General features: G+C 34.2%; 1 protein-coding gene across 12 annotated transcripts in view; it reads right to left on the bottom strand.

Moving 5' to 3' along the window:
* Positions 1-837: 837 nt before the first annotated feature.
* Positions 838-25,224, bottom strand: part of LOC145678586 (uncharacterized) — a 48,083-nt gene continuing 23,696 nt past the window's right edge. For 9 of the 12 annotated variants that reach the window (XM_081748907.1, XM_081748908.1, XM_081748910.1 and 6 more), the window contains 6 exons: positions 21,848-21,940; positions 17,287-17,382; positions 13,360-13,503; positions 8,549-8,716; positions 3,397-3,509; positions 838-1,094 (listed from right to left, as the gene is read on the bottom strand). In XM_081748907.1, the coding sequence (XP_081605033.1) occupies positions 927-1,094; positions 3,397-3,509; positions 8,549-8,716; positions 13,360-13,503; positions 17,287-17,382; positions 21,848-21,940 (782 nt within the window). In that variant the 3' untranslated portion in view covers positions 838-926. The remainder of the gene's footprint in view (positions 1,095-3,396; positions 3,510-8,548; positions 8,717-13,359; positions 13,504-17,286; positions 17,383-21,847; positions 21,941-25,224) is intronic. The other 3 variants (XM_081748914.1, XM_081748913.1, XM_081748915.1) reach the window with 3 other exon arrangements.

Raw genomic sequence — 25,224 nt, 5'->3', positions numbered from 1 at the left:
TCGAAAGCATGACTGATGTTGCCATAAACTTCAAAGTTGTAGCAAGCACCTGTCATATCAGTAGATGTTGAACGATCAAATTTCACGCCTCAAACGTATTGTGATGTATAAAGGATGTAACTTGTGTGTGGACAACCGAAAAAAATTGCTCGTGATTATGTGTGCTATATGTTATATGGTATGACTTCTTTATTAAGTGCAAAGGTAGGGTTTGTCTACTATTTCTTTTTTTAACGTAGTTTTTGCTTGCAGTATATTGATTAGCATATTTTCTCTGATACTAATATCTCTAAACTGTAATTTTCTGTCTTTTACATCGTCTTGATGTGTTTTGGTTATTGATACTTTTAAAGTTTTATTTATTAATTACTGCTATTTATAACCATTAATGTAGATTAGTGCATTTAATGTAAACTTTTGGTAAAGTAATGACATAACAAGAATTTTAGGAATGATCCAAAAATGGATCAAAGATTGCGATCTTGGTCAATAATTAGTTTTTGGATTAGGGGCCCCTAAATCGAGTTTTCGTATTTTCTACGGAATAAGTACATCTTATTGAGTTAAGTGATAGTTTGGGTTTGACTACACCGTATGTAGTTCTACAGATATAAGGCCTACAAGAACATTTTTGATTGAAATATATTGAATCTTTTGATCCAAAAATACAGTAGCTATATTCATCATTGTAATATAAACTGCCATTTTTAAAATTTATTTTGCCATTTTTCCTGACATCTTAGGTGTTTTATGTTGCCACACTGCCAGTCGTTAGTTACAATATATTTCTCAAAGAATTCTGAACGAGGTAACCTGTAGTACAGAGAAATACATAACTTTAACAAAGCCACAACAATGATTTATTTGTACAAGTAAATTACAATATTTGAATAATATATATATATATATTTTTTTTTTAAAAAAAACTAATTTTTATTTGATAGGGCTTCTGACATAGACTCTAACTGCTTTTTGTACTGTTCCGCTTCAACTTCCTTGCGTCGCAACTGCTCTTTGAATTCTTCTGCTTCTCGTCTCGCCTGCTCCAACTGCTTGGTTATAGCTACCCAATCGCTTGGGCTCATCGTCACCGTCTGGAAAATATTATATGAATGGATTATATCATGCTGATAAATAAATAAATATGGAATTTATTCTATTATAAACCGGGACTGATTGTAACCTGTAAATCATAAACGAAAAAAAAATATGAAATTTATTTATGATACATACGTATCATAAGGAATAAATTTTCAGGTATTTCATTGTTTAGTCAGTCATTATCATCAGATGATTTAGAACTATAGTCATTTATTTCTTCGTCCTTGTCTTTGTACAGACCACCGTCTTTTGTGCCGTCAAGCGCATTGAGGTTGAACACTTTTTAACATGAAGCTTTTGAACATGGAACTTATTTACATGAAAATAAAGTGAAACATACACTTGCCTATGCTTTCTGCACCTAGCAGAACTATTGTTTGGAACTGAAAATGTGAGTTTTAGATCTTTGTACCTAGGTTGAGAGCGGAAGTGATTTTATCATCCATTGGTCATCAAATTTTTAAAAGAAAACAATCTCTACTTGTTATTTAGAACAAGAATTGGGAGAAATACATGGAATACACCTGTTAAATGTAAATTTGAGGTTAAGAGTTAAGTAAATGCAGTGCGTACTTGTAACGGACGAATTTTTTTTCCGCAGTTCGGAAACTCATTATTAGTTATACATGTTACCTCTCTTTTCCTATTTCAAGAAAAGGCCATGTCTAGGTTAGATAAGATACTATAGTGGCCTTAATTTGTAGCACTGAATAATAAATGTGATATGACGTGGTACCATTTGGAAAATTGTTAATCTAGTAGTATTGAAGAGAATATTAAGAGTCCCCCTATTGATTTTTGCAATGTACAAATTTCAGCATTTTTTTTTATGTATTAGTGTTAAGTTACAAACGATTTTCAAGTGTGAAAATTATTCTAAATATCAGTAGGAACGATGATTATTTCAATAACTACCATCCAACTTATGATTTCTTCTGACTGAAAATGTTATTAGTAGGTACCTTAAAATACAATATTTACATTATTCTTTGTAACGAATTCCCATCGACAAATTTCACTTGTTCATAGTTCGGTAAATGAATATCCATTATCAAAAAATAATGTAAACAATGTATCTTAAGACACTTACTAACTGCATTTTCAATTAAAACAAGCGAATAGTGCGGACTTTTGCTGTTGAAATAATCATCGTTTCTACTTGGAATAATCAGTACTTTTGGTACATGATAAAAATTTCTTTAATTTTACGAGGAATGATCAGAAAGTAAGGTTACATAGCCTGCAGTTAAACGTGTATATATATATATATATAATTTCATACAACCAATACAACCAACAATATAGATTAGGCTATTTTTCGACATAGTCTTTATATCAGTTGAGGCTCTTGTCGCATCGTGGGATGAGTTTGAAGATTCCCTCCTGCTAAAAATCCTGTTCTTGCATGTTCAGCTACGTTGTTACGAAGTGTTTCACTTTCTCGTCTGAAGTGAAGTGACGGCCTACTAGGTGCTCTTCAAGTGCGGGAACAGGTGAAAGTCGTTTGCAGCGAGGTCCGGGCTGTATGGAGGGTGTCCCAGTGAAACTGCTTCAACAGCGTGGTGGTCGGCCACTGCGCTCTTCGTCGGTGACGTTTTCTCTACCAGCCGTAAACTTTCGACACCATTCTGTGACATGCTGACAAGATATTACAATATGTCCGTAAACCTCTACTAGCTGCCAGTGAATTTCAGCTCCGGTTACTTGTTTCGCCCACAGAAATCGAATAACTGAGTGCACCTCTTCGCGACACCAGTTTTCCAAACGAGTTGCCATTTGGGTTTACCTACAACTAGCGCCGTAGGTGTCGGGTGGCTGAAAGTCTGCACAGTTGCCAACTCCATGTATTACAATTACTACACACTCCTCATTCCTCTATAACAGACTAAACTCCAGAAATATCGGCCTTATAACCTTAGTTTCTGATCCTTCCTCGTATATCAGGATGCACCAAATGCTTTTAATTACATATTAAATATTGGAATTAGTTACAGCATGACAGAAGACGAATTGTTCACGAATAAGAACGATTATTATATAGGAAATTCTGATGCGAAATTTATTTTTCGCTATCACTTTTTAAATAAACAAAAGAAAATGAAACTATGAAAAATATAGTAATGATCAAGAGAAGGAAACACGACAACCCGACAAAATTCATGCACACTAAATTCCTAATGATTTACGAGAATTCAAACCTTTCGTAAACACCATAAATTAGGATGATACCATTCAGAATTATGAATGAAACAAGAAACAAAGAAAATGTACTAAATCTACATTTTTTTCACTTACTTCACCGGTAGATGGCGTAGTTGTTGTGGACGATGATGGCAAGGTGGCTGCAGTCCCGTTTTCGACAGCTGGAGTGATTTCCGTTATGTTCTTCACTTTCAATACACTGGAAGCTTTAAAACAAAAAAGGTACGGTCATGACACTAAACTTTTTCGTTCCAATCCATTACGCTAAATCATGTTGTACTGCAGTTATTAAGGAAGCTTTTTCTGTGTGTGTAAAATACAAACAAAATTATAAAGTATTTTCGAAAAATTTTGCCCAAAGAGAATTCACCCTCAAAAAGTAAACTATTCCTTGTACATTTTTCATAAGAAAATGAATTTTGTCATATGTTAGAATTATTAATGAAATATTTGTATATAAAATAACAAAAATCGCAGAATTCGTATTTCAAAAAACTCTCAACAAACTCACCCCAAAAGTAAAGTACCCCTTGCACACTCTCATGGAAGGTATTTATACAACATTTTAGGAATATCAATGAAATACTTATTTAAAATATAAACAAAATAACCTGAACTGTTTCTGAGAAAGCAGTCTAAAAAGAAATTCCTTACAGCAAACTCCCCTTGATAATTTTTTCGTAAGGAATAATTTATGCAACATTATATTTATTGATGAAATATGAACAAAATTGCTTATTATTTTTGAGAAAATCATCCGAAAAAAACTTACTCCCAAGAATAAACTACCCCTCATACATTTTTTGGAGAAAAATTGAGTTATGCCATGTTATTAGTAAAATATATATTTATGAAATATGAACAATATTGCCTAAGTCGTTTTCGAGAAAATCGTCCGAAAACAAACTCAACTACAAGAATAAACTATCCCTCGTACATTTTTTTTAGGACAAATGAGTTATGTCATATCAGGTTATTAATGACATTTACTTATGAAATATAAACAAAATCTCTATAATAATTTTTGAGAAAATCGTCCGAAAAACTCATCCCCATGAATAAACTACCCCTCGTACATATTTTCAGGACAAATGAGTTATGCTATATTATCAGGTTATTAATGAAACATTTATTTATGAATATTGACCAAAATCACTAGAGTTGATTTTGAGAAAATTCTCCGATAAAAAAATCTCACCTCCAAAAATAAACTACCTCTGTTATTAATGAAATAGGAACAAAATCGCCTGAGTAGTTTTTGAGAAAATCTTCCGAAAAGAAAGAAAAAAACAAAACTCGCTTCCAAGAGTAAACTGCCTCTTCTCGATTTTCCCAGAGAAATGATTCATGCCACAGTATGGGGTTATTAGAAAATTGATGAAAATGAAAAATAAAATGAAATCTAAGTTTTACGTCCCACGATTATACCGATTAGGCTAAAGAAGACGGTGATGATGAGAAATGAATGAATGGTGGAATGAAGAAAGTGGGAGGAAACGAGAGAACCCCGAGAAAACCCACGAGCACGGTGTTTGTCCACTACAAAGTCCACACGACGCGAGCTGGGATCGAACCAACGACCCCAAGCACCGGAGGTGAACGCTCTATCACTGAGCTACCGCGCCCCCCTAGAAAATTGATATATGAAAGATAAACAAAATCGTTAGAGCAGTTTTTTGGGAAAATCACAAATATTGATTTCCACCCTTCAGTAAACTACGTTTATTTTTAGGAGAAGGAAGAAAAACCTGGAGAATCTCATAAATAAATTGTTTAAAATTGGTTTAGATACATTGAACTGTATGGCTTCTAAGCAAATGTATATCAGGTCGAACAGATGGAAGATGTCAAAAAAATAACTTTTTCAGTATCTATGGGACATGGAACGTGTAAATCCGTTGACATTTCGAATTCGATTATTCACGATTACCGTACTTTCTTCTTTCCTTTCGTCACTCGAAAGGAAAAAAAAAGTTTATATTGTTTTTTCATACGGCTCAAGTATGATTTACTTTTAGTATTTTTTTCTCATAACTTAAACAAATAAAAGAGCTTGAGTTGTATGGTACACATCATCTGCCACGTATTTCAAAACATGTTAATTAAGAAAAAAAAAGCGCGCAATAACGCCACAAATCAGATAAATAACTATTTATAAACCCATTAAAATGTGCTTTTTATCCACTTTCTTTCATATTTAGTTGAAAAGATGTTGGTTTCATATTTCTCTCCGTATGCTAATAAAGACCATACGCCTACGGGAAATTACACCCTGGAGGAAAGACAATTGCTTGATATTGAGGTAATTGTGATATTTATGAGTATTAGTTTATTTGAATTTAGAAATTATCTGATGACTGTTATCTATTTGTCTATGATTTTAAATTCAACTTGAGCCCAGAAAGGATTAGATTTTGCCACTCAGAAAATATCCCAGCATTTATCTGGTGTATCTGATATATAGAGACACGATTTTTTGGTGACACGCGAAATGTATCAGTTTTGTATGAAAATGTTGTGTATGGGGCAATCCAAATGAAATCGACCAATTTCCAGGTCAAAGGTTGCTGGCAAAATTTATTTATTTTTAAATTTTTTTTATATAAGATTGTACCACATTCAGGGAGTTGAAAACAGGTATTCATTTATTTTTTAGCCGCGTAGGTTTGATTGTGGCGGCCATTTTGTATAGGCGCCTGAGCGTATTTTGCACTTCTCAAGAGGATTCCGTTAAACGCTATAACTTTTTAGGTTTTAAAGATGATGAGTTCAAACCAAAACCATATGAAATATAACGGAATGGACAACATTCCGTGTTCTGTGCACATTGAGACGTACTTTAGAACATCGAAAAAAGAAGCTCTGAATATTGAGGTTGGAAACCTAGAAATGGCCAATTTGGAATGTACATTTTGAAACGAAATAAATAAGACTCACCTTCAATTCTTTGTCTACATACAGACTAGATAGTACACAACATCCCTAAAAAGTTTCAGATCTGAGAACTGTATACTTGATTTTTTGGAAATTTTTAAATTTTGAACTCGCAATTTGCTACTGTAGATAGATTTAGCATTTTTTGCGGGTTCTGTAAACAGCGGCATACCAAAAGCAGATAGCTGAATTGTGGTAAAGGTATCACATGCAAAGTCATATTGTCTACTTCACTACGTTTCTGCTATTTGAATATTTTTATTTGTTTTGAAGACATGAAAAACTCTAAAGTTAGCGGTAGTTTAATTTCGCTCTAGTGAAGACTCTTAAGTGGATAGTGTGGAAGGTGTGTTGCAGGGTATGTTAGATGAGCATTCAGAAATCGCTGGAAAATGTCTCTAACTAATGTACATATCAATTTCGAATGTTGATGTGGAGAGGGCTCTCTCTTCCTACAATTACATACCGACAAAAGAATAAATTTAACACCAGAAAACATTGAAACAATGCTTACATGTTATTTGCATAAGTTAACTATGAATACTAAAATTATTTTTTTCTATTAATGTTCTTTCTCTCTCTATTTTTTTCTTTAAATGATATTTTTATTCAATGAGGATACTTGATGTAATTTTTTAAAACTCAAATATTGTTTAATATAGTCATGCATGAGCTCATGTCATGATTGATGAGTGGAAATTGAGGTGAAATAAAAGCTCAATAATTGTAATTACCAGGGAAAGTAGTGTTCTTACATTGAATTTTTATTCAGCGATTTTATCCCACTTTACGTATATTTTTATAACGAAATTACGAATTCTTATTTACCAAAAAATCGTGTCTCTACTGATATCCCAACATTTACCTGTTGAAATGTGTAGGTAAAAATCTAACTTAGGATAATTTGTATAGCAAATAAAACAGAAATACAAGGTAACCAAAAAGTTCTTGACGTTCTAGAGCATGATAAACAAAGAGCAATACAGTGGACGGAACGTAGCTTTAGGTTTCGAAGTAATTTCCATCAACATCCAACATCTTTTGCCAACGTTCCTGCAGCTGCGTAACACCATGGTGATAAAACTTGGAGATCGTGGATGCAAAGAAATCTGCATGTGCGTTCCGCAGGTCTCCCTCTTTGCGAAAGATGTCCCACGAAAGTGGCTGTCAAGGGAATGAAACAGGTAGTAATCTATTGGCACAAGGTCCGGTGAATATGGTGCATGGCACAGTGTTTCCCAACCAAGTTGCTGAAGGGTTTCCCGAGTCCTCTTGACACATGTAGCTTGGCATTGTCGTGCAGGAACAGCACATTTTGCGATTCACGAATGCCAGATCTTTTTGCCGCAATGTACGGCATACCCTTTGGAACTGCTGAGAGTAGAGGTCGGCAGTGATGGTCTAACCAGGTGCAAGAAGCCCGTAATGCACCACTTCCGACAATTCCACCATATAGAAAGCATGACCTTTCGTGCGTGGAAAGGTAGTCTTAAGGTGTGAGGAACAGGGTCACGTGGCGACAACCAATGTCTGGTACGATTGAGTGTGTCACAGAGGACCTACTTTTCGCCACTAGTGAGCAAGCGATCAAAGATGGGTGTGTTCAGGTGCCGAGCGAACAAGGAAAAACAGGCCTTCACTCGTTGTTCCTTGTTGACTGCAGACAATGTGTGAGGTACTCACTTGTTTAACTGTATGACTTTCCTATCCCATGCAGGTGCAGTCTCTTTCAGCAGAAATATGGAACTTTAATGCAAGTTCATCACTGTCTTCCACGATGGCTGCTTTCAGGGCTTCGTCATTCAACAGATGCGTTCGTCTACTGCAAGGTTCATCCGAAAAATTCACATCTCCCGAACGGAATTTCTAGAACAAATGTCTGGCGATACGTTCGTTAACGGCATTCCTCCCAAATGCCTGGAACATGCGACAGCTGACAGGCTCATTTTAAAGTCATACAACAAACAGCGAACAAGCTGCTTTGATACCTCCATTTGAATTCAACATTGGGCGAGCTATGACTGCTGTGTGTGCCCAACGTGCCTTTATTATTGACGGTCGACATTTCGTTTCCTCTCTGTGAGTGTATGATTAATGGGGCGTCAGAAACGGCAAGAACTTTTTGGTTGCCTTGTATAAAAATACTAATTCCACTCGCACGGTGCATCTTCAATACAGAACACATTTATCAGTAACAAAATCTAATTTCTAATTGTCCAATGTTATATATTTTTGAAAATGTAATCTGATATATCACGAAAGAATAAAAAAATAATCGTACAATAAACACTACAACTAAATTTCAATTTACCTGAAGCAGGAATAACGTGATCGGGATCTTTCCTAGTGACTTTTTTTGTCCCATCAACAGGTGATGCTTTGTTGGCCACTAGTGAACGTTGTGTTTTGTTTCTCGTTTTGTTCCGAGTCAATTTTTCAGGTTTCTTTCTTGTTCTGTTCCGAGGCAATTTTTCAGCTTCTGTGAAATAACAAGTGTGTCATTTATTAAACTCAGGCAATTGCTATCTAGAGCTCAATTTTAAACTTAAGCAGTTCTGCCGGATATATCCAACATAAAACAATAGACCTTAAAAAAAATAAAAAAATAAAAAAAAAAAAACATTCGCAGCAAGGTAAAGTAATCCAGGGAAATGTTGGAAGTTACAATGCTGACAAAAGATATAGTTACAAGGAAGTATTTTAGACCTAAAAAAAAAAAAAAAAAAAAAAAAAAAAAAAAGCATGGTTGCTAAGATAGATTGCTTTTGTTTAAGTTTTAGTTAAGATCGGTTAATGCTAGTGGCTCTCCGTGAGTGTTGTCCGCCTTAAATCTACCCTACATGACTTGACAATTGAATAAATGTTCATATTTTTTCTTAGTTATTATTATTATTTTTTTTTTTCGTATTAATTGGGAGGGCACGTGACTTTGTGACTATATTATAGAGCTTATTAGGTAAGAAACAACCTAATGGCAATATTATAGGCTCTTTCTACAAGTATTTTGCTATGTATGTACAAATACGTAGTTTCAGTTTTATGTTAGGGCAAAGATACAACCAATGAAAATCTGATACTACATATTCCTTATAATGTGTAACAGGGCTCGAAACATTTCGGGCGCCAGGTCGCCATAGCGACTGGTAATACTAGTTTGGCGCCTAGCTTCTTTTGATGTTAGTAATCTCAATTTTTACCTACGAGTAGTTCTGATTTGTATGTGCTTGGATGGATAAAAAACAAATTATAATAAATCAGTTATGAAGTTCCAAGTTTCCAATGTACCCTGAACCTGAATGTGGATAGTCCACCATCAGAGGATATGGATCCATCCAAACAGTGAACAATTGTTATCTTAGCGTTCAAACTACAAGACGAACGTTAAAAATCAGTGCTGCTTTGTAAAACAACACTTATATTGCCTTCAATTGCTATTATATTTTTGGAATAGCCTGAAGACTGAGATAATCTTGTACTTTTATTCTAGTGACTATAATTTAAGGCAAAATATATGGGCCTACGTATCAAATTGGATTTGTATTATTGTGACGCCTGGCTTTCAGAACTGGAGTCTAGGGCAGAACAAACTTTTTCGAATCCTGGTGTATAATATCTAAAAAGAAGTTTTATTACAGATGTGGTTGCATCATTGTATGGAGTTCATTAAGTAGCCATGGAGTACGTTTCTGCTTGATATACATCCAGTTTAACAAAAAGGCAGTTTTTCAGTAAGTTACAACGTTAGTTCAGTTCACACTTCGTTATATATTTGCACTACGTTCGATTTAATGTAATAAAAGAATTACTTAAACGTAATTCACTAGTTAACTGTTCAAAATGACATAACATAAAATACGATATATGCGAATTTATATTATTTCCTTCTTATATTAATACCTTCTTAATATTTATAACATTTCTTCTTTATAAACGAAGATACACTCATTCACAATGGCGTACCTTTAATGTTCTAAATTAACAGTAAGAAGCAATATTCATATCTGGCCCAAACTAATTAACATAAATAGGCAGATCTGGCCATAAAGAAAAATGATGATATACGTTACGGACCATTGTTCATAGTAACAAATACATATTCATAGTTACAAATACAAATACATACATATTATAAAGTACCAGTATATCATTACACTTTGTATATGGTAAAATAATACAAAGTGTATGAAAAGATACAAGGTTATGACTCAGACACGTAGAATAGATTAATTATATACGAAATATATCTACTAGTAATACATTGTATGTAACTTAAATGATTCTTCTACTACCATGAAAGCGTTTCACAATTATTGAACACTCAAACACTTTCAGTAGCCAAACTGTCAGCACCATAGAAAGTATAAGTGATGCTACAGAAATATAAATAAGAAGAGAGAAAAGGAACTACAAAATTTAAGAATAAGACGAAAAACCGTACTTTAGTTTCTCTGTATATTTTTAACAATTAAAAAGAAGAAGAAGAAGGAAGTCTGCTATTCCAAATAATCGTTTCAAGTAAACAAAACAACTAGATTATGGTATTTATTTTGAAATCTTTATATATTATGTTATCGTTATATATTATGTTCTCCTTTATGCTTCTTTGTAACTTCCTTAGCACCTCTTTTACTCACAATAACGATAACGATTTACTCAGTGGGAAAAAAAAGAGAAAAAACAATGGCGAAGAACTGTGAACTCTACTTCGACGTTAGTAGAATTATGTATGATATTTACAGTTTACTGAAATTTGAACAAATTTGTTATTACTATTCCTACGTTGCGAAAATTTCGGTAACGAAATTTACTTATGAATACAGTCTGAGAATTTTCGAAGCGAAAAGAGTAAATGGAGAAAACTGTGAAAAGTGCACTTCACAGTATGTACAGAGATGCAAAAAAGCCGTTTTTTTTTCGGGATGGGCCTTTTTTTCATGAAAAGTGTTTTCTTTTTTTAAATAACATTTCCGCTTTTTTGAGTTTTTATGATTTTTTTTTATTCAAATACCACCTTAGTTTCTTGTAGTGGTTTCTGCAAAGTACTATGTTCAGATCAGAACTGGCTAACTTTATTAGTTTTCGGATTGGCATTTCATTGGTGGCCAGCAAGTGTAAGTTATACAACCTGATAAATCTCAAGAATCAAGATGATTGCCTAACCCCCTTTCAAGTTCCTGAAAGTTATACATGTTGTCATGTATGTGTTGTACAGGTTGCCTAAATTCAAACTGGCCGACACGAGAAAATAACACAATAAACAGACATAGACTCATTTTATTTTTGATATAGAATTTGGTTTACATATCGTTCTCCGTTCCGGAAAAGCAAATATGAGTTCAGTTTACAAAACTGAAGTCATGAACATCCATTTTAGGTATAATGCTAGTTTAAAGGTATTCATTCTTTAGTATTATACCGTGTAAATATATTTGAAATACGAAATTTGCGTATAGTGGTTTTAACCTTTTCACCCTCGAGTTTTAATGGTCTCAATGTTATGTATGTAGATAGAAAGATACACTTGTTCTGCGTAACCTCCTACATACAATGTATCTTTAGCTACAAAGCGTAACTAACTGAAGTTTCAGTTTATACATAAATTCTAAATGAAAATTTTGTCCCACTAACTATACATTTTCAGAACCGTTATTGGTAACATTATTGTTTTCACTCAAACATTTTTCTCATTGTACATTACTCTAATAGCTCTACAAACAACTCGTTCGAACAAGAAGACCCATTGCAGAAAAAGTAAAATGAAATCTTTAAGTTTTACGTCCCACGGTTATGCCGGCTAGGCTCAAGGAGATGGTGATGATGAGAAATATAATGAAATGGTGGAATGAAGGAAGTACGAATAAACGGAAGAACCCCGAGAAAATCCACGCACACGGTGTCTGTCCATCACAAAGTTCCCTTGGAGCGAGCTGGAATCGAACAAAAGACCCCATGCACCAGAGGTGAATACTCTACCACTAAGCCACCGCGGCCCAATAAGATCCATTGCGTCCATAGTTTTGCCCTTTTCTTTTTTATTGAGTGAGTATCGATATAAATGATTACTGAACCTCTCTTCTTCTTCAAAATGCAATATTTAAATGTTTCTTCGTATTATAATAGGAAAAGAAAGGTGAAACGTACTGTGATTTCTTGGTTAAAATTATATTCTAGAACGCCCCAAAATTTCCCAAGCAAAAAAGCCGTGAAAAAAACTTTGTTTCTTCCCGAACAATTGCATTTCTAGTATGTATCAATTACCGAGTTTTGTACGGATAACTATGAGAACGAGGTGTGTGAAATGGACAAGCAGCACGTTGTTCTTATGTAAAATATGCATTGGACGCGTAGAATATTGATTGAAAAGCCTCTGAGAAAATGACCTTGACCAGTTAGGACAACAAGAAGAAAGCACTCAAATCTTGAGTCGATTGAAACTGGGAGGAGTGATTTGTATTACTTCTGGGTTCAAAAGAGGAATAAGGGCAGAGACATAATATTACTATAGGAGCATTGAATCCTTTTCAAAATACTATTTCCCGCTATCTATTATTTTAGTTATTGGAAAACCAATATTGAAACAGAACATGCTAGATATCTATCAATTCTATTTTCAATAGACGGATAACGGCGACGATCGCTCTCCCTTGCCGTAGATTAATATTGAAACCATTTCTACCTCTTCCAGTTTCAATATAGAGTTAACAGCAGAAATGGAACATATATTCTTAGCACACCGAATTCATATCAAGAAATTATCTCTTCATCGTTTTCAGATCCAACCGGCTATCGCTATTCCTTAGTCTCTGCTCTGATATCTATCAACAGACGGACGAAGTCTAGAAAGTGTTTCAAAATGACACGTCAAATTTAACGATAAACGAAAGATAATTTTTAAAAAAAATGGTGATACTCATCGATTGCATACGTTTAACTAAATCATACGAGTAAAAGCACGAGTCTGATTTACTTAAATATTTAAATGAACTTTTGAACAAGAGAAAATTTAATTACAAAAATCTTGTAAATTCTAATGCAAGTAAAAATGCACTTACTTGTGCTATGGTTTCTTCAAATTTGAGAGTTTGTTAGACACAAATAACCTACACATAAGCATATATTTACCCGTTGAAATAACTGTTTGTCCACTTTGAACTGTAGTTGAATTATTAGATTGTCCACTTTGAGCTGAACTTGAATTATCAGATGGCAACGAAGTAATACTGTGTTCTTCTAAAAGATTTATTATTGGCTCATTAGAGGTAGTAACTGGAAAGACAGTTAATCACATTACAAATACATAGAAAAGAGATAACAATTATAGAGTGCATTTCCTCTTTACAGCATCATGAATTTCAGGGTCTTATTAATCTGTGGTCTCATTATGTGGAATCTAATATATATACACTACCGTTCAAAAGTTTTCGAACATCTCGGATTTTTGTAAGCATCTATTGTGATCTTATTATTTTGGCACGAGAATTTACCACTCTGCATCAAGAGGTACTCCTGCCTATAGCTCAAATTTGACGACAGTTGAATCGAGGTCTGAGAGGTATTGGAGATCATATGTGAAATTGTAATTCTTAAAATTGAAATAAAAAGAGAGAATTTCATATAAATATTGCATAGTATAAACAAAAGTGTGGAAGGTGAGGCAAGACTTTAGTTTTATTTGGAAAGTGTACACATAGGAAGAGTAGTACAACGGCAGTGTGCTGTGAACTAAGCAGATGATAGCATACACTGGACGATCTCTCTGATTTCTAAGAAGGCCAATTGTCGGTGCTCGTTTATCTGGTGCCAGCGTGACCAAAATAGTAAGTGTGTTGGATGTGTTCTGAGGGATAGTGTCCAAAGTGATGATGAACTACAAAACTACATCGGCAAAGAGATACAGTCGCTAGAAGAAAACCTTCAGTACAGCTCCCGCTAAGCATTAAAGCTGATTGCTACTCAGAATTGTCGTGTGACTGTAACGCAAGTGACAGAGCAACTCAAAATAGCACCTCTCACAGTTGTGTCAATAATCACAGCCCGCCGCGAGTTACATGATATTCTTACATCATTTAGGGAGTCATTAAGCTCCGTATAAATGGCTTCGTTTATCATGTAAAACTCGCGACCATCACTTAGATCGATACTATAAATCTAATTAGAGCTCCCAGCCACCAGTATAAAGAATAAGTCTTAAAAGTTCGGGCACGAAATCACATTTCGTAGTTATTGATATTCAAAGTTGCAAACATTTGATCTACCATGTTAAATGATTCAAATATTCTTAACATTTTGCAAATGATGCATATTTTATCCAACTGCTGGTGTCATGTTAGCTACACAAGACATTTCCTGGTTCTATACCAGTAGAGAATTCTCTCAGTTTTCAAAGTATAAACATGAAATTTCTTTCGAAACAACACTTGCTTCGAAGATACGTAATTTTTCCTCGTACGAAATTATTCCATGTTTTGAAACCTGTTACACATAGCATACAGTAGCCTTTTTACTTTTTATAAAAAATCTTAAAATATCAGAAAATAAATCTCAGTTCAATAACCTGTTCGTTAAAATAAAATATAAAAATAGATGAAATCCTCCAGTTTTGCGTCCTAAGCTAAAAGAGACGAATGATTATGAAATAATTGGTGGAATGATGGGAAAAGCTCGAGAAAAATTATGAGGACAATTCTGTCTACTACAAATTCTCAAGTACGCGCCTGCAGTGCGGAGACCCGGGTTCTAATCCTGGAGAGAGTTCATGTTGTTCGGATCCAAGTTAAGCTGTGCGTCCAAGTCTAATACAGCTTCGCTGCTGAAATAGACGATAAATTCACATCCAACCAACTACAGACTCACATGGCCTGGGATTGAACAGGGACCCGAGCGCTTTACTACTGAGCCAAAGTGTTCCCATGTCCATTAAAGAGCCTCTTTCTCTACCTTAAATGCAACAGCGCATTAGAAGTGACACCTCTCTTATATATTTTTCAAAATTTTACTATATAACAAGTACATTATTTAATGTTAAGGGAAAAAAGTGTTTTTACATGTCAAGGAAGTCATTGTGCATTTTGTTGTTTGTGAGTGAGTATATGTGTGTGTTAGTGTATTTTTACATTTTTTAACATGTTTCAGAATACACATAATATATGAATGTGTGTATTCGAAGAATTATATTTAATATATGATACGCATAATGACTTGCTAGACGTTGTTCTAACTCTATTATTAAGATGATTAATGCAAGATAATTTATCTTTTATTTGCTAAATATATCAACATGGACTGAGATATGTGTTATCGTTTTAGCTACATATTATTGCCTACACTATTCCACCTAACTAAAAGAATTCTGACAATCATATTTATAGAAATCTTCCATTATTAATACTGTTAATCACTAACTGATTTTCTTTCTCTGTTTATTGTATCAGGTAGATCTTATCCTCTTTTACAGAAGAAAAGAAAAGAAAAACCACCTTCTGAAATTATTAAAGCTCTCCCTTCAACTTCTGTTATATTACACATTCTTGACAATAAGGAAAAAGAAATCTGTCCTAGATGATTTGACTCATCGGTGGATATATATTCAAGTGAAAAAAATACAGAAATGATATATTTTCTTTCCTATGTATAACATATTCCAGACCGCTTGACAAAAAAAAACTTAAGATGCCCACCTGGGGTCCGTGCGGACCCCAGGCTTCATTATGTTCATGTATTTTTTCTGTCTACGACTCAGAACATCTCTTTATAAGATGTTTTAAATTCACTCATAACAATTTACTTGTTGTATGCTTTCGTATTTAGAAATTATGAGAACATTTAAGAACCAAAACATATTTAGCACACCTCGGGTCCGTGCGGACGCCATTGTTTTCCATGCTTTGAATGGCGCGGATGAATAAGTATATGTGTAAATATATGTTATAAGTATAAATATAAGTATGTGTGAATAAGTACGACATGAACGAGACAACATAAAAGTTTTGGTGAAGTAACTTGTAAAATTTTGGTTAAATAAGGGAAGAAATATAACCATGGAAACTAGGCTACTTTAAAAGCGCCGAGCAGCCCGAAGAGTTACTTTTTCATAGAACAATAGTTGTTAGTATAATGAAAAAAATGAAATGAAATCTTTGAGTTTTACGTCCCACGATTATGCCGGTTAGGCTAAAGGAGACGGTGATGATGAGTAATGAATGAAATGGTGGAATGAAAAAAGTGGGAGGAAACTGGAGAACCCCGAGAAAACCCCACGCGGACGGTGTTTGTCCACCACAAAGTTCACTTGGCGGGGGCTGGGATCGAACCCGGGACTCCAAGCACCAGAGGTGAACGCGCTACCACTGAGCCACCGCGGCCGTCTCCCTTAGCCTAAAGGGCATAACTGTGGGACGTTAAATTAAAAAAGATTTCATTTCACTTTTTTCAGACTGCTCGGCGAATTCAAAATCATACTGAATTTCTTCTCCACAATTAAGCACAGTATAATCAATTGAGAATGGGATTACGTTGTTATTACTAGAAGTGAGCATGGTTTGTCAGTTTCTAGAAAACCCGGAACCATCTTTCCAAAACAGTTTTTAACTTTCAAACACAGGTTTTGAATTAACCGGTTTCGGTTTTCTACAAAACCGCTTTGGTTTCTTTGTTAATTTGTCTGGAAATGAGCATTACAAGAATAAAAATAAATATAGGTTTCGGCGAAAATCACATTGGTTTCAGTAAAAATCCAGAACTCTTTTAGAGAAAATCGAAAACGGTTTCCACGGAATACTGAAAGAGGTTTCGGTAAAAGTTTATAATAATAATAATAAAAAAAGAAAACGAAACCAGTATTGGAGAAAATCGATGTCGGTTTTTCGGTTTTCTAGAAACCGGCTTTGCTCACTCCTAGTTATTACACTCTTGATTACTAACACTATATAAACATCTACGACGCAAAATTTCTGTATGGAAATAAATTACAGATTTAAAAAAAAAAATAACTGAAATTACGCTTTAATTTAATTTCATCTACTGAAATAGCAATAATAAAAAGAAGCATACCTTCTTCTTTCGGAGGCGAATCTGAAATTTTATTTAGGTCAACTGAATCTTCTTCATATAAAATATCATGAGGTTCGATCTCTTGTTTTATGATCACTAGAATGTAATGAAAATGATCATTTAATGATGTATCTATCGTCTGCATTACACAAGATTTCATTCTTTCTACCTCTCTGTGTTTCTTGTTTCGATGAACTGTCTATTTGACATGCCTTATAAAACCGTTACAAGTTTATCTGGTTTTTTAGAAATAGGAGTTCGTAAAATGAAATATGCCAAATGAACGCCCTGAATACAGTAACAATCTTATAATACACCATATTTCTACTTTATACCTTTTCAGCACGTATGTTATAATGAAATTATGTACGAGGGGAATCTTCCGAAAGTAAGGTGACAAACATTTATTCAAGAAATGTATATAGACGAAATGTCTACCACAATGTATTAAGTGACACAGGGTTTATTTTTCGACGTGATTATTGGCGCTGTTGTTCAAACACGTGTTAAGTTGGAATACTAGATTATGTATCCCACAGTCATAGATTCCTAGCGCCTGCTGCTGGAATCACATTTCAACTTTCTTCTTGATCTCTTCGTCTTCTTGGAATTGTCCAGTAAGATATTTCTTCAGGTGTTTCCATAAACGGAAACAAGTGCTTGTGAACATTTGCTGGGCGCTTGCCTTGCGCTTGGAGAAAACGTTGACGTAGCACACTAAACAGTTGGCATGATTCTGAATCGCTGCAGCCATTGAAAAACACATATTACTTGAACTAGACTCCACGTAGTAATGCGGGACAGCCGCGAGATGGAAGCGGAAGGCTGACAGTGAAATCCAGTATAGCCAACTTACATACGAAAATATTACTTGTCGGGTGAGTGAGTTGCAACCTTACTTTACGAATGCTCCTCGTATTTTGTCATTAAGTTACTTACTACACACACACACACACACACACACATATATATATATATATATATATATATATATATATATATATATATATAGAGAGAGAGAGAGAGAGAGAGAGAGAGAGAGAGAGAGAAAGAGAGAGAGAGAGAACAAAGGAATCCCAGAGCAGGAACAGAATATGAATTACTTACTAGAAAAGAGTGAAAATACCATACACACACTAAAAGCATGCACTATGAGGACTTTTGCTGAAATGTCTAATCAGAAAGGGAGAAAAGAAAAGAAAAATTAAAAAACTGAGAATAAGTTAAGAAGCTTCAAGGTCGAAGCTATGTTAGAAATCATATTCACATCGCCACGAGATGTATACACTCTTCATGTTGTGATTAGTAGAGCCCGGATTTCCATGCACAAACCAACCCCAAAATATGCACGAAAAATATCAAAAATATGCAATAAAATATGCATTTAAAAAATTTAACAAATGCACTGGAATATACACTAAGAAAATAAAATGTCAGTTGTTTATAAGAATGTCTTAATGATCTCTGTTGCAATGAACTATTATCTTCTTCTTTAGGTTTTTCTTCTGTTAACCCTCTGCGTTTATCATTTAGAAACGTTTTGTAAGTCGGGGCTCTTCCAATTCCATGTTCCCACCATTAAGTACATTTGCAATGGAACAGATTGTTTTATACCCGGGATTTTTGCCTAATACTTTGCAAAGTTTATCTGACGCTATTCTCGCAAGACCGTGAGTTGTTTCACTGGACAAAGTTTGCGATAATTCGCCCAACAAGGAGAGTGAATTGCGCAAAGCATTGTTACGGGATTCCAACTGTCAGATAATTTCAGGTATTCTCGAGAATTGGTTGTGTATGTACTTAATTTTGTTCTGAATGTCACTTGTAGAGAAACATTTTTGAGATACATAAATAGCGGCTGCATCATCGGGACTTAGTGAGTCTACAACTCTCTTCACTCGATTTAAGTTATCTGCATAATACGGCACAGCTTCTAGCTACGAGCTCCACTGGTTGAGAAGGTACTGGAAAATTTTTCGCAACTTAGCGAAAGATATGTACGCGCGATGGATCTTTCACAAATACTTTCTTTACATTTGATACAAGCACGTCTACTGCTAGATATTACCATCTGATTATTTCTGCTACGCAATGAAGACCGTGTGCAAGACAAGTCAGGTGGACTAATTTAGGATAGGATACAACACTGTCTTCTATTATTCTATACAACATTTTATTGTACATCTGCGTTTAGAAAGTGAGTCAGTTCAGTTTAAACATAACCTACTTCCTTGTGATATACTCTCAAATATGCTAGTATGCAGCAAATAAAATTCGGAAATATGTAGTATCCTGCAAAGTTTACGAAATATGTATGAACATCGAAATTCACTCAAAATATGCACTTATATGCACCAACACATGCGTCTCAAACAAATCCTTGCAAGTCCATCGGAAAGAAGAAAACATTTTCCATGTTTCTGCATATTACTACAAACATGCATTTTGCATATAAATCCGGGCTGTAGTGATTAGGTTTTCACTATTATCTAGTAAGTAACCCACTATTGTTGATACGAAGAATTTCGAAGCGGAAATGGTGAATGGATACACAGATCGATTTACTTATTAGAAAATACTGAAAACAATAACATACACTAAGAAACTACACTGTAAATATCTTACCTAAACGCTTCATTAGATAAGAACGAGAACACACAGAGAGGCAGAGAGACGAGAATTAGATTTCAAATATCTAGAAGGAAACAATGTTGGATACAGAGTCAAGAAGTTGTTTATTGAGTTAGGCGCACCAATCACTAGATCAGCTGGGAGGGCTGAAAGAGAAGCTGAAATCATGTACAGATGCTTGATTGGAGTTAAGATATACGTATATCACCAGTGAAGAAATTAACAAAACCCATATAAATATGTAGTAGAAAAAAAAATAAATAGAAACACGAAATAAAGAAGAAAAAGAAAAGTATACAGGAAAAGATAATTGTTTTGTAAATAATAATAAATAAATAAATTGGCAAAGATTACATATGGGAAACAGAGTGAGTGTATAAAGGTCGTAATTATTATATAAGTTTGCCACTAACAATACGATAGTAAGGTAAAGCTTTTCTCACCTCTTTATGAGGGACATAAAAGAATCTAGAAAAATCATTTTGAGGTTGATTATGCGGGAGATGTGGTTAAATACTGTTCTGGTAACTTGTGTGTTTTGGAACAGATAGACGGAGAATTTCAGCGCTGCGATAGTATAAGTGATTTTTGACGGGATATGAATGTTCCAACATAGAAAGCTGCACAGCAGGTGCATTTTAAGAATGCAAATGGGATTGGAAAAGTCAAAGGTACCGGAATGGTGGAATGTGTGTGTTCGCTTCGTGATAAGGAGTTTCAAAGTCAAATTGGTGTAGAATATAGGGCAATTTTTTCAATCCTAGTTTCTGAGATTTCTTCACTAAAGGTGTGGGATCTTTTTTTGTAATGAGAATATGGACGTTGGGGCGTTTTCGGTAAATAACTTTATGGAGGATAGTGAAAGCCACTGCAATTTTAGATGAAATGGTGAATAAGGAAAAGTAAGACACAGGAAGTTCCCACTTGTTTTGCGATCATGAATCCCCTGACATTTCCAGGTCACAATTTATGAATTTCTAAGTCTATATATAATGTAAAAAAAAAAAAAAAAAAAAAAAAAAAAAAAAAAAAAAAAAAAAACAACTATATTTTTCCTTTTCCCAATCAGGAGGTTCCTCATTTATTGTGATTCTGCGTATATATATAGTGTGTAGAGAATTTTTTTCCTACCAATCAGTCTAATAAGGCAAAAAGAGAAATTAGTTCTGAGAAGTAAATTCCATACTTAAAATTGCCTGACTTCTCCAGGTCGATAGAAACCATTGATACATTGTTTTTAGTAGGGAACGGAAGCTGTGGTAGGCTGGGAAAGCAAATACAAAATAGAGGATATTTACAGTGGGAGAGTACTTTCGATGAGGAGAATTGGTTGATGATAAGGTTAAACGGGTATTCCCGGTTGGAAAGTGTCGACGAGAGAAATATGAAGAAGTTGTTGAGGGACGATATTATGGAATATACATTAGTTCTTTAAATGGTCACGGCGTAAAGCAAAGAACATCTGATATGATGAATGAGGAAGCTCGTAAAGAGTTGAACTACTGCATACTGTACGTAGGCTTGACATAAACGTCCATTTTCAAGTCTGACGTCCGCATTCAAGAAGATGTTGCCAGTAAGACTGGAGATGAATCTAGTAAATCTAGTGTTTAATAATGTTAATCAAAATACAAAAGCACTAGTTTCTCCCCTAAATATACTTTTTTCTGGAGTAAAGAGTACGGAGAATTAATCATGTGATATCTCTGTACTGAATTTCTTGTCCTCAATTATCATACAATAGGATTAAAAGTGGCCTTATCTTGTTAAGGATCAATACGTAATTGACCACCGAAAATAAATGAACACTCACCATGACCAAGTTTTGCACGAAAAGAAATAAGGCATTGTTCTTTTACATTTTACTAAACAAAACTTACATTATAATTTAGTTGATTTACTGAAATGGCAATAAGAAATTAAATCATACCTTCCTCCTGCGGAGGGGATTCTGAAGCTTTATTTAGGTTAACTGGAACATCAGGCAAAATTTCCTCAGGTTGAGTCTCTCCTGTTATGGGTGCTGAAATATATTAAAAATCGTATCATGAGTAGTTTTATTACAAAATGCACGACTTTGAAAGCTTTCATTCTCTCCCTCTGTTTCTTTTCTCGACTTTTCGTTTGTCTATTTATCATGTTCTACGAAATAATTAGATGTCCTTGAAACTTACTTTTTCGAATTTAACAGATGAATATTAACGAAAATATAGCAAATCAACTATCTTCTCTACATATCAATTCCAGTTTCGGAATTTCATTGAATTCTTCCATTCCCAACTTTGACATTAATTTTTTCCTACGGGGGTGGGATATAACATGATATTTCCCTATTATATTACCTTTCTGTCACTAAGTTACAACCAAATTCTGTATTTTGTCTTTTTCAAATTTATTTTTTTAAGTGCTGCTTATTGTAGCTTTGGAACTATTTACAAGTTAAATAAAAAATGAAATCTGACAATTGTTGGCTATCGATACTGAATATTTTCATAGCCCACCTTCCCAAGATTTAGTTCGATGTACGATCGCACATAATGGAATATGTTAGCAAAATAATTCTTATTGGTGTATTTTTGATGTAATTATACTAAGGAGTTAAACATCAATATCCAAAACGCAAGGCTGAGTCTTAAAGTTTCTTCTTCCACGCTGTCTCAAACACGGTGTTGTCCAAGTGTATTACAGAACAAGAAGCTTGAATAAGAGAAAATCACATGCAGCTCATCACTAATATCTGTATCGTTCATTTTACGATAATACGAAAATATATATACAGTGGGTAATCAATAATTATTTAAAATGTCAAGAAAGACAGATGAATAACGAAACTGGATTTACAGTATTGATAGTAATCTTGGCAATTGTGAACATCAGTAAAAGACAATCAAAATGTTCTGCTTTCGAAAATTGAAAGTTTGTCTTACTTATCTCTGAGCCAGAAGAATTCAATTAACAAATATTTGTATATTCAATGAATCTCATCCATTGTTGGTTAGACACTGAATCTTTAGTCGTGTTTTTTGAAATAGTAAGAAGGGAACGACGTCGTAACCAGGGTCAAAGAACACATGAAACCTTAGAGTTTGAACACAACGAATTCAGGTTTATCACAGCATTTATTGGAAAGTAACTATATCATAAAATATGGATCCTACCCAAGCCTAAAGAAAGAAAGAAAGAAAGAAAGAAAGAAAGAAAGAAAAAAAAAAAGCAGGTCTCACAACACTTCGCACTCGCACATTCATAAGGGATTTAAAATTACGTTTAGACTAAGGAAATCTCGATAAACATTCGAACTTTATTACAATATGATACAAACAAGATTTAAAGGCTGAACAATAAATTCTAATCCCTAAAATATAAAAATCAATCTTATTTCAGAACAAAATTCATTGACAGCTAATTGAATGAAATTTCTAGTTTTGCGTCCTACGATTACGAACTGAGGCTAAGGGAAACGGTGATGATGATGATAATGAATAAAACAGTGGAATGAAACCGGAGCACTTTAAGAAAACCCCCTCCACACGGTGTTTGTTCATAAAGCCCACTTGGGGAGTGCAAGGATCGAACCAGGGATTCTACGCACCAGAGGTGACCGTTCTACTACTAAGTCAATGCGGTTTCCAGCATTCAATACTGTTAAGTAACACTGAGGAAACAGCGAGAAGAGAATTATAGATATTTTTTTTTTCTTAACTAAGGCGAAGAGAAAATAATAAAGCAATAAAAACAGTTTATTAAATCTATCGGATTATTTTCTCTACGACAAACATACAAAACACCGTTCTGAACTATGACCATAAAAAATAGCCCTTTCTCCTTACTTTCCAAAAGATACAACTCAAAGAGACAAACTAGGAATAGACATCGTCAAATATATTTATCTCATGGTACTGTTTCGAAAAAAAAAAGTTAATAAATTTGAGAATTTTTAAAATATTCGCTACGTAACCGCTACATTTCATTTCTTCTTTAATTTCGCCGTAAGAGACAAAACGTTAAGTATCATTATCTTCATTTGCGATTAAAAAAATAGTTAATGGGATTCGGGCTTAAGTATTAGGGGCGATAATATCCAGTTGTTGGTTCAGTTTCAGTTACGCTGTCTCTTCGGTATTAAATTTTTTAGAGCACTTTGATGTGGACAGTGCGTTAACTAATATTATAAAGATAGCTATCCTAAAAATTATTTTCGCTTGGGGGGAATATATATACGATTATTATCAGGGCCCGGATCTTGTTGACCTAAAATTTTCTAAAAAGTGACCTATAAAATGACACTAAAATTCGTCTAAAATGACCCTAAATTCACAAAAATTGACCCTAATTTTTTTTTAAACATTTATTTCTTTAAGCATTGTCATTTTTGAATATCTATTAGATTTTAATTACCATTTCTGACTCATTCTCAAAAGTTTTGTTTCAGTTAGTTGCAGTCTATTGATGAGTCCATTGTACAGCATTGTACGTACTGAAAGCGTCAATTCACTCCCGATTTGAAACTAGGAAACACACTTAAGCAATAGAAGTTCGCAAGTGTAGACTGTATACATGAGAATAATAGATAAAAACCCAGTTTAAAATCTTTGTACGTCTTCTAATCCATTGTTTGTTATTCACGTGATCACATCCTTTGTGGTCAATGATCTAAAACCAACTGTTTAGCCACCGACCAACCCCTACCCCTAGTCAACAAGCTAAAGCTTAGTGTTCATTAGCTTCTTAGGAATGCAGTTTTCCACCCCAATAATCAGGAACCAGGAAAAGAGATAACTTAGTATTTTTCAAATCCGTGAACAGTGCTCATTTTAAGATTTCCTTATGTAGAAGAAAAAAACTAAAAAGGCCATAAGTGACCTGAAAGTTACCTTAAAATATTAAAAAATGACCTGAAACTTCAAAACGGCAAAAAGTGACCAAAAGTTGACCCTAAAACAATATACTTTTAGAACCTTGAGTTGACAGATAACGTTTTTATTTGAAGTTGCCTTGTCCTATGCGTAACAGAAAAAAGTTGACTTGTCAACAAGATCCGGGCCCTGATTATTATACAGGGTGTCCTAAAAGTAGGTATACAGACCAGCATCGATCAAGTATGACATTTTAATTTATTAAGATAATGAATTTATTTGCTTTGGTTTGTTCCGAGCTTAATATAAGTGAAAATCAACTAAGAACAGATAAGTAAGAAACTAAGTCAATACCTGTATGGATAACAATTAATAAATTATATAAAATGCCGTGAGTCGATCACTACGGGACTGTATACCTACTTTTGGGCCACTCTGTATATACGTATGG

The sequence above is a fragment of the Thermobia domestica genome, chromosome 2 (genome assembly GCF_964235325.1).
Source record: "Thermobia domestica chromosome 2, izTheDome1.hap1.1, whole genome shotgun sequence".
Lineage (NCBI taxonomy): Eukaryota > Metazoa > Arthropoda > Insecta > Zygentoma > Lepismatidae > Thermobia > Thermobia domestica.
Note: the sequence above shows the minus strand (reverse complement) of the source record. Positions and strands in the feature narration are given on the sequence as shown.